Genomic DNA, 10,035 nt, shown 5'->3' with positions numbered 1-10,035 from the left:
CATTCACAATTTACTAACCCACAAGGAAAAAGTTGCACTCCTCGCTCATACACACAACGAATTTGGTTATGTCGCAGCAATTTGGCACTTGAATGAAGACGCGAATGGAAATAGAATACTAGAGCAATACTGCAGGTTTGCGAGTCGAAGCATCAGAGAAAATCCAATACTATTTGTGGATGAAAACCTACTTTTGTTGGTGAACAATTCAAAGGAAAGAGAGTTACTCGTCAATTACAGGTACAGAGAGCTTGTGTTGACAGAGTATGACATCGAACATGGCACTAGAAATCTATTGGTGAGGAGAGCATGGCGATACCCAGAAACGCCACACCCGATCACAGTAAGGTCTACACTCAAGTATTTTGCAGGGATGTTTCCTGTCTAGAAATAATTGACATTTAGATATACTTCGACTACATGTATTGTGGAACTTGGTTGAAACTCTTTGTTTACTATTCCAGTTGTTGTTAATTATGTTTTTTTTGTTAATGGAATCCCTAGAACTGTTATGACATTGGTTAATTCCTACTGTTTTTTCTTTCAGCCTGTCTTTACAATTGTATGTTTTACATTGGTTTGAAAGAGCCAAAATTAAGAGAAATGGTTGCATAACAACCTCAATCTATCTAATTCGATGTGTCGTGTAGTCTTCCTCATGTACAGGAGATTTATGATGGTGTTATTCTGTTTCTAACCATCCTAGTATAGGGATTATGTGAGAAATAACAATTAACCTACTAACATTTTACGCGAATATTCAATCAAGAAATGCTATTCCAAAAAAACATAAATCAAATTAACGGTAAACACAAACATAAATGGAATAAATAGTTACCTGGAAAAACTTGGTTTTCTTTTAAAATTCCGGAGAGAGTTGGGCTTAACAGGTTTCAAGCCAGTTGCTGCATTAATCCTGACTTGAATTATCCACTAATTGTTTTTGTAGCTGGCCCAAGTTGATAGATAGCCCACTTTACTTTTAGATAGACTTGAACTACCAAAAAATAAACGTCTTTCCAGGTTAGTTGACCGAGCCCAATCCCAAGTATGACAGAAAGACTAAATATTCAGTTAATTAAAGTAACAAACGCTGGGGAAAAAAAAATTCAATGACCTTTGATCATATACTATGTTACACCTTAATACCTAACCAAAACTGATCCGAGATAATCGTGAATCGAGACAATTCGACCTATAATTCGACCAAAGTTTTCCTATGTAACACGATTCGACCAAAAAATACGACATATAAACGGACAATGTTACAAGAGAAACTTACATGATGGCCCTGGGTTTTAAGAGAACATTTGTATACACCACTGCTTTGTTGGACGATGACAGAACCTAGCCCAATGGACGGTAAAACCTGCAATAAGCCATATACTCGTTGAATATTATTTTATAAGAAGAAAAAAAGAGCAACCAAGTACATGGTAACCTGGTAAGACCTGAAATAAGCCATTAGCACTCCATGAACAAACTCCAGCTTGCACTCTACCTCCACGGCCACGTCGCTGAAATGATCAACCCATTAACACTCGTTCATTTACTTTGGATTATAGGCTAATAGGAATTCAATCAAGTGCATGAAGGGGTGAATAAAGTCAAACAAATTGATCAAACAAAAGATTCAGCAATAATGAGAAGTTATGGTATTTTAAAAAGTCAGATCTTTCAATTGGAGTATTATACATCATGTGCAATGGTATAAAGATGATGATCTACAACTTCACTACATAATGAGATGAAGCCTTTAAAACCCATTATGTTAACAGACAAGCTAGCTTATTTCAAGCATCATAGCTTACTGAACAATTTATGTGTATTAGAACAAAGCAGTGGCCATTCATCATGATCAAATAAACTACAAGTGTTAAGATTTATTTAGGTTCAAGGGATTAGGAATTTCAAAACCTATGCAGGAAATTTTCTGAAAGGAAAGCAATTAAACTTGACCAACAAGTTGCAATTCAACAAATTTCCAAAGCCTAACATAACATTCTAGTTTACTTTCAGCTTCTTCATTCTATCACAACTTAAAATTTATGCTGCACACTAGTATATAAGAAGAAAAACAGATCTTGTCAATTATCTATTGTGGTGGCTGCATGATTTGTTATGGAAGTCACCAAATCATCGGTGTATATTGTCATGCCCTTCTCCTTCCTCCTCTTACAGAATTGCCGAAGATTGAGTTATAACATGACTGCAATCTTAAGCATTCGTTTCACTAATAAAAAGGTTGCTATTTTCTGGTATTCAGGCTGACTTACTACAACATATTAGCCTTCATACGATATTGAAATTAGTAGGGAATTTTGGTAACTAAGTCACAAAAATAAATACCACAAAACATATACGTATCTATGGGTAAAACAAAAACACGTAACTAGAAACATAAACAAATTCCAACCATGTTGCCCAAATCAGATGAACGTCTTCGACAATTTTTGCTTTTAAAGCTTCAAACATTTGTGTCTCTACATTCCAGTAGCAATTTTCAGCAAAGAAGGAAATTATTCTTAAGTTTCTGAACCTAATCGAGGTGCTTCGGGTTCTGGTTTGCAGCTAATCAATAGACGTTGTTGATGAAGCCTCCATGTCTTTTGCAGCTGCTTCTCTAGCCTTTTTCCTCAACTGTGCTTCTCTACTTTTCTTGTTCAGCAGCTTCTCCAGTTTTGCTATTCTTTCCTCTACATGGTCTATCAAGTTATCCATTCCCAAATGTTTTCCAATATCACTCTGCTTCCCGTCACCCGATCCCCTTGTAGCCTCCCCCGCTATGACCCTAACAATGTGGTCATCAACCCAGAGAAAGAACTTGCAATGTGCTTCTGTCACCTACAACGAATATAGAACACAATTAATGTAAGGGGTTACAAAATACTCCAATTCAATCTAATCCATGTACGTCACTGTAATTAATCCCTAAATTCTACATCTATAAAATCCTTTCAAATTTTAGCATCCATTTTTAATATCAGAACATGTCAATTCTTGTCACAATCATGATTTTTAATCTAGGTAGATCTATTTTGAATAAATCAACTTTTTCCCAATTCTCAGTCATTCATCAAAATTAACCAGCACCAATATCAAATCATATACAAAATCAACCCAATTTAACATCAAATCAATAACAAAGTCAAATCATTTTCATAACCAATAGGCATGCAATTCCCAACAATTCAAAATCACATCCACAACAACTTGAGCAAGGTGGATAATAACCAAAATATAGAGTCTAAAGCTCCATTCCAGAAAATTCAAATTTTAATCAAATTTTAGCATAATCTTAGTTCTCAAACATAAAGAATTGCGTGGTTACCTTTAATAATGGGCATCCAAAAAATAACCTATTTGGGTTGGTGTCTGTCTTCGACATGTAACTGATGGCATATTTTTCACAGAAGCATTTTGGGGCCACACCATCTATTACATCCTGAGGTTGCAGCGAACTTGAGGTTGCATTTCCAGATCTCAGTTCCCGTTGTCCGCCGGCTCCCCCTATGCCTCGTCTCGTGTTTGAGGAGCATGCATCACTGGCCATCGATCTGATTAACATTTAACACCACCATGGACAACTAACATCATCTATTGCATTCCAAATTGAATCAATCTTCTTCGATGAACGGTGATTACAAAAAGTGATTAACAGAACAAATCACGCAAATTAGCTAAAAAAACAAAAAAACGAACGAATGACCTAGATGAAGAAGCAGTGGGGCTTACAAGGGTTTTCCGAGAGCGTTCTGCACGTGGGTCACCAGAACCTTGCTATCAACGGGATGACTTACGTTCTTCGACGGCAAATCACAGAAAATGACACCCGCGTAACCCTGGACGAAGACGCAGAAGGCAGGGTCTTCCAGGGGGTTCGAAAAAATCTGTCCCTGACGATGACTGACCTAGAAATCAGAGGAACGAGGTAGAAAAAGAGGCTGTGGACATTACGGCGGTATTTGGGGAAGATTTTGCGAGTGGGTCGTCGGAAAAATCAAACGCTTAAGTTAAGGGGAGGGTAGAAGAAGCACTGAGGTAGATGATGGAGCTGTGGATACTACAGGAGTATCTGGGGAAGGTTTTAGGAGTGGGTCGCCGAAAAAATTAAACCCATCACCCACAGGAAGGGTAGAGAAGAAGAAGTGAGATCGTAGAAGGGTTAAAGAAGCAGTTCTTTTGAAGTGTTTTTTTAGAGGTAGAAGAAGAAGCTGTACACATTGAAATGGTATTTGGGGAAGGTTTTGATTTGTATGATATTTGGGGAGAAATTTGTAAAATCAACTATTTACGTATTGCATCAAGTATAAATAAGTTATGGGGTATAATGTAAATAATATAAAATACAATATAGTGTGAAAACATTTAATGCGTCAATTAATGCAAGGTTGAAAATTTTTTTGATCAATGGCTGAGATGAAGACACATATGCAAGGGTAACTTACCCACAAAATTGCCATGGGTTTGAAAGAATTCACCTTTATTTTATTATAAGATGCATTAAATAAAACTAAAAGTAATAAGTTTTAGTAATTTTTTATTAATATTTTTTATTATTAAATACTTTCGATATATATTGACATAAAAGGAATGGTCATAAAATTAACAGTTTCTATTTATAGGATTCTCACTAAACTAAAGTGCCAAATTAATCACAATACCATAACCACCTATCCGATCCGTATCAACGTTTTGACTCGTTAGTTATATATATGCTTTAGCTTTCAATCACTTTCGAATTTCAATCACTGGAAAAGGAGAAGGAATCACCAAAATGGACCATAGTAGAAAGCACAATGTGTAAATAAAAAATAAAGATGAATAAAAGTACACGAAACTGGAATAAATATGCCTTATTTATTAAATTTGAACAAATATTATAGTGTTAAGTACAAGAATAACCTCCTTGGATTGATAATGGCTTTTATTGCTTTTATTATTGTAGATGGATTTCAATAAAAGAAGCCGAAGTTAAAAATGTCTTTTTTTTTTAAATATTTTTTAATAATTAAAATTTAACACATAATCGATTAAATTATATTATTTTTTATTAAAATTAAATTGGACAAATCAGTTTAGTCAAAAAACCAATAAATTAAATTTTGAATCGGTCTAAATTATTTTTTTTTATTAAACATAACTACAATATTCCTATTATAAAAAATAACAAAAATATCTCTTATATATATATATATATATATATATATATATATATATATATATATGAGAGAAATAAAAAAATAAAGGGTTAGAATTTAAGATTCTCAAAATCAATGTATATAATAGAAATATTTTAGTCATTTTTTATAATAAAGATATTATAATCATTTTCTATAAAAAAAATAATATTAATTAGACCAATTTAATATTTGATTCACTATTTTTTCAGTCAAATTAATTTGTCTTGTCTAATTTTAACTAAAATAACACGGTTTAATCGATTATATATGTTAAATTTTAATTATTAGAAAACATCTTAAAAAAAGATGTTTTAAATGTTTTTATTTGAGTGGCTCCCTTCAATAAATAAATTAAAGATGATTTTTTCAAAATTACGTTATATGAAAGAGTAAAAAAAAAACAACTAACAAACTACATTATTAAAAATAATAAAAAATGAAATTATTAACTTAAAAAGTTATTACCCTAAATTTTTTATTTTTCATTCATCTTATCACTTTAGAGATATCTGTTGAACTCACCTTGAGAATATGGTTTGCTCGGAAGAGTTGTCCAAAGACTCAACAATCCAAAAAGCGCACACACATTTGCAATAGTATCTTGTATATTTATTGAAAATTTAAGATGAGCAGTAACATTATGAAAAGATATGTAATAATTCTAGTAAGATGATGGATGATGAGATGCAAGCACAAGTGGAAATTAAATATAGACTAATTAAGCTACTAGAACATGGCCCCCAAATTCAATTGGTAAAGATAAAGAAAATATCTAAAATCTGAAGAGATCATCAGAGTTGATCGTCAAGGGTTAATTCCTCAATGATGATGTTGCCATGATTGAGAGGGTGGTTGAAGGCTTGAATCTCATCAGAGCACTTATTGGGTAGTATCATAGAACCAAGTCCTTGTTGTTGGTCAACAACAGAAAGAGGGTATTTTCTGGCTATGAGAACAGAATTGATAACCTCATCAGTAGGGTGGAACACAGAGAGAACCTCAAAGCCTCTAAGATCACAGGGCTCAACAACAGGGTACAGAAAAGCACGAGCGCCATGAGCACTCCTCAGCATAAGAACAGCACCAGGTGCCATGTACTTTGACAAGTGATCAATCACTCTGTTCTTTTCTTCCTTGTCCATTCCCACAAGCGCCGCCAAGTAAACAACGTCAAACTCTTCCAAACAACTCACATCCAATATATCATTGGTGTGAAACGCCATGCGCTTGGACAAGTCAGGATCTCCTGAGACCAAGCGCATGGCGCTCGAGTTGGCGGAAGAGTCGATGTCATAGTTGTGGAAAGTGGTTGACGGGAGGTGGTTGGATGCGAGAACAATGGAAGTTAGAGGAAGAGGGCCGGAGCCAACAAAGGCGATCTTGTTGGGGAGTTGTGGGCCGCAGTGTTGGGAGAGGATTGTGAATTCAAGAAGACCGAGTTTGAGGTAGTTTTTATAGTAAGGGAAGATGTGGAGATGGTGGAGAGGGTTATCGTAGGAGCCAAGGATGGCGGAGTAGTGGTGCTCCAAATGACCCTCGGCTATGCTACAGAGCCTGATGAGGTTGGATCGTATCTCTTGAAGGTTCTTTGAGAGCTTTGTGACATCGATGGGGCTTGGTGGTATGCATGTCAGGACAAGCTCTGTGAATAGGGTGTCCACATTCTTGCACGGTTTTAGACTCTCTAGACTCGCTATTTCTGAATACAGCTCGCATACTTTTGAGATCAACACTTCTTCTTGGCACACCATTATGTCGACACTCTTTGTGCTTTCTTCTTTTCTATATGCATCTATGCTCCATTCTCCTCTCAGATCAGGTCATTATTTATGCCCAACTGTGGGCTCCACATACTCTCAAACCGAATAATACTGTCATAAACTATGTTGCTTAGCTTCTCTTTAATTTGGTTTAACACAATTTTAGGTGTTAATTTGAGTGAAAATTTATGTATAGTTATCTTGATGTAAAATTGATTATATTTAAAAAGTGTTAGTGATTTGATAAATTTGATTAAATTATATCGAATAATTTTTAACTTTTAATTTTATATTAAAATAAGTGCATATGAATCTTTATCATTAATTTAATATGATATCATGATTAGATATCATCAAAACTACTTTGTGGGTGATATATACTAATACTACTAATAATCTCTATGTCAAACATTGTGCTGTTCAACATAAGAATATAGTTAATAATAAAGATAGGGCCGCAAATAACAATGATCTTGGAGAAGTAAATTAATTAAACATATAATCGGAACCAAACAAGAACAAGAGTTTCATCTCTATACTCGCCTCATATCCCATGCTTAACATAAAATTAGGGTTTCTGTGGACTTGCAAGTTGTAATACAAGTTGCTATTAACATACGATGACACGAGTATCAACATGCAGCAGAAAACAGAAAACAGTTGTTAATCAGTAATAAAAAGAAAAAGATGAAAAATTGACGATACAAACAGAGTAATAATAACATGGCAACATCTCAGAGCACATCATCATCATGATATTTTATCCGTTATTATCAAATACATCTGAAAGACAATAAAAAATAGTGTAAAATAACTCTAAATTATAATTTATTTTATTTTTTAAAATTATATTAAAATAATTTTTTTAAGACAAGAAGAATATTTTATTTATTAAAAAAATAAAATCTAAAAAATTCAAGACATAAAAAACAAAAAAATAAAGAACTCTCAAATTTTAATACAAGAATACGAAGAGTACGTACTCTTTTGGAGATGTGAAGATAAAGTAAAAAAAAATTGAAGTAGGAGTAAAGTATAGAAATACTGAAATAATTGAATAATATTAAATATAATAAATATATAATTATGTATCTTATATACATAAAATTATAAATATTAACTTAAATAAAATAACTTTAGTTATATTATCTTCTAATATTATCATATTAAATATATAAAAAATAAACATTTAAAAAAATTAAATAAGCCTTTATTTTAAATTTTAAAAGATTTATTTATTACAAAATAGTACATTACGACTATTCAAATATTAATTTCGTTTGATAAAAATAAATTTTCCTTTTTTGTTTCTTTAAATTTAAGTAAAAAATTGATAAAGTGCACAATATTAAAAAAATAACGATTTTAATTTTATTTAGTAAAATTCACACAAATTAAAAATTATTAATTAATTAATGTGATAACTATTTTTGTCTTTATCTCAATTATATTTGATATTTATTTTGTTTATATATTTTTTAAATTTTATTCTCACTCGCGGGAGCTAAGTCCCTTACGAAAGTTTTATTATTGTCTTTAGCCACGTACTATCAGCATCATTTAATTAGAGTAGTTCACACAAGATTGGCACTTTAAATAAGAAAAATTTGTCTTTACCACCTTCTTTATATACAACTATATACAACGACAAAAACACATCTTAATACATATAAATGTTGATAATGATTATACCTTCATTTGTTTATTAATTTTGTTCTTGATACACGAGGAAACATAATTCTTTTAATACATTAATTTAAAAATTATTAAATAATTTGATTAAATTATTATACAAATTTTAATTATTAATTTTATAAAAAAAATAATTATATAAAATTTTTTACCAATTCGATAAGAATGAAGAAAAAATAGTTTCTTATATATTAATATACCTCGATGGATTATTGTAATTATTTTACTAAATTAATTAAGGAATCATGATCCTCCTTTTACTTTATTTTTCTTGTTTTGGGGATCAATTTTCCTCCCACAACTACTCTATAGAATATATGTGTTTACAAAAGTGAGTAGGGATGTGAATCTGAAAATGTTGACATTCAACATCAGAAAAATAATTCTCTTTGTCTGGTGCAAACAATTTTTCCTTAATCGTTTTGCCTTATACTGTTCTAGATTTAATCTCTATTCAACTTCTTGTTCTAAAGTTGAAAAAAATTTAGGTCACCCTTTCTTTTTTATTATCAAGTCTACTTTTTAAGTTGAATAAAAATTTAGTTTTCTTCAATTAGTAAGACAACTATTATCTTCAAAGCATTTTTTTTAATGAGGCCTATTTACATAATTTTTACAAATTGTCTACCAAAAAATGTCTTTATTACAGTGATAACACATAGATTCAAACCCTTATTATTATATGATATTATTTTATAAATTTTTAACAAATTTAAATGGTTCGATATCAAACGATTTGAGAACGAAATCTAGTCCTATCAAATTTTAAAAGTGTATCAAAATGTTCTTTTAATTGAATAAAACAATAAAAGAAAATCTGAAAAAAAAGTAAAATAAATTTAAAAATAAAATGATTGAAATTAAAAAAAAAAATAACATTCAATTTAAGTAAGCAGTAAACTGCTTTTGACAGAATAAAAGGACTTTAAAATAAAAAACAAAGTGCTAAGTTTTAAAAGAAAACATAAAGAATAAATTTGTTTGAAAGCTAAATTTGCAATAAAATAAAAATTACATTAAATAAAATTTAAAAGACACGGAAAAATCTTCGATAAATCAAATTCAAATATAACTCTCACGTGCATTAATCTTTGAACCGTTTCCGTTCTCTTGCACAATGTGAGTAATTATTATTAGAATCATTAACTTCACTTATCAACTTCTTTATTTTTCCTGAATGAGTCTTTATCCATCGAAATTTACTCCCTTGTCAATATGTCATTCTTGATAAACACATGAAACAAATTTCTACTTCAAAACTCATAACTTATTTATTTTGACTGACAGATGTATTTAATTTTTTATTCAAAAATAAATTATTATTTTTATTCCTAAAATTTTAAAATCTTAGATAAAACGAGTACGTTGGGACATTTTGTTGCAAAAAATAATTTTTTATG

At 31.2% G+C, this 10,035-nt stretch overlaps 2 protein-coding genes across 2 annotated transcripts; both read right to left on the bottom strand.

Moving 5' to 3' along the window:
• Positions 1 to 2,127: 2,127 nt before the first annotated feature.
• Positions 2,128 to 3,753, bottom strand: LOC130932589 (uncharacterized). Its single transcript, XM_057861936.1, has 3 exons — positions 3,736 to 3,753; positions 3,332 to 3,622; positions 2,128 to 2,844 (listed from the first exon to the last, which is right to left on the bottom strand). Exons 2-3 carry the CDS (start codon positions 3,566 to 3,568, stop codon positions 2,572 to 2,574), a joined length of 510 nt encoding a protein of 169 aa, XP_057717919.1. The 5' UTR covers positions 3,569 to 3,622; positions 3,736 to 3,753; the 3' UTR covers positions 2,128 to 2,571.
• A 2,017-nt stretch (positions 3,754 to 5,770) lies between these two features.
• On the bottom strand, positions 5,771 to 6,993 carry LOC130932758 (nicotianamine synthase). Its single transcript, XM_057862168.1, has one exon. It carries the CDS (start codon positions 6,932 to 6,934, stop codon positions 5,975 to 5,977), a length of 960 nt encoding a protein of 319 aa, XP_057718151.1. The 5' UTR covers positions 6,935 to 6,993; the 3' UTR covers positions 5,771 to 5,974.
• Between the last annotated feature and the right edge of the window lie 3,042 nt (positions 6,994 to 10,035).

Source organism: Arachis stenosperma, chromosome 6 (assembly GCF_014773155.1).
Source record: "Arachis stenosperma cultivar V10309 chromosome 6, arast.V10309.gnm1.PFL2, whole genome shotgun sequence".
Lineage (NCBI taxonomy): Eukaryota > Viridiplantae > Streptophyta > Magnoliopsida > Fabales > Fabaceae > Arachis > Arachis stenosperma.
Note: the sequence above shows the minus strand (reverse complement) of the source record. Positions and strands in the feature narration are given on the sequence as shown.

Bases quoted from the DNA above. Each gene is read 5' to 3' on its own strand.
- LOC130932758 (XM_057862168.1), bottom strand. From the start codon at position 6,934: ATGGTGTGCCAAGAAGAAGTGTTGATCTCAAAAGTATGCGAGCTGTAT.
- LOC130932589 (XM_057861936.1), bottom strand. From the start codon at position 3,568: ATGTTAATCAGATCGATGGCCAGTGATGCATGCTCCTCAAACACGAGA. The intron at 2,845-3,331 runs GTAACCACGCAA...TATTCGTTGTAG, and splicing joins TTGGATGCCCATTATTAAAG to GTGACAGAAGCACATTGCAA.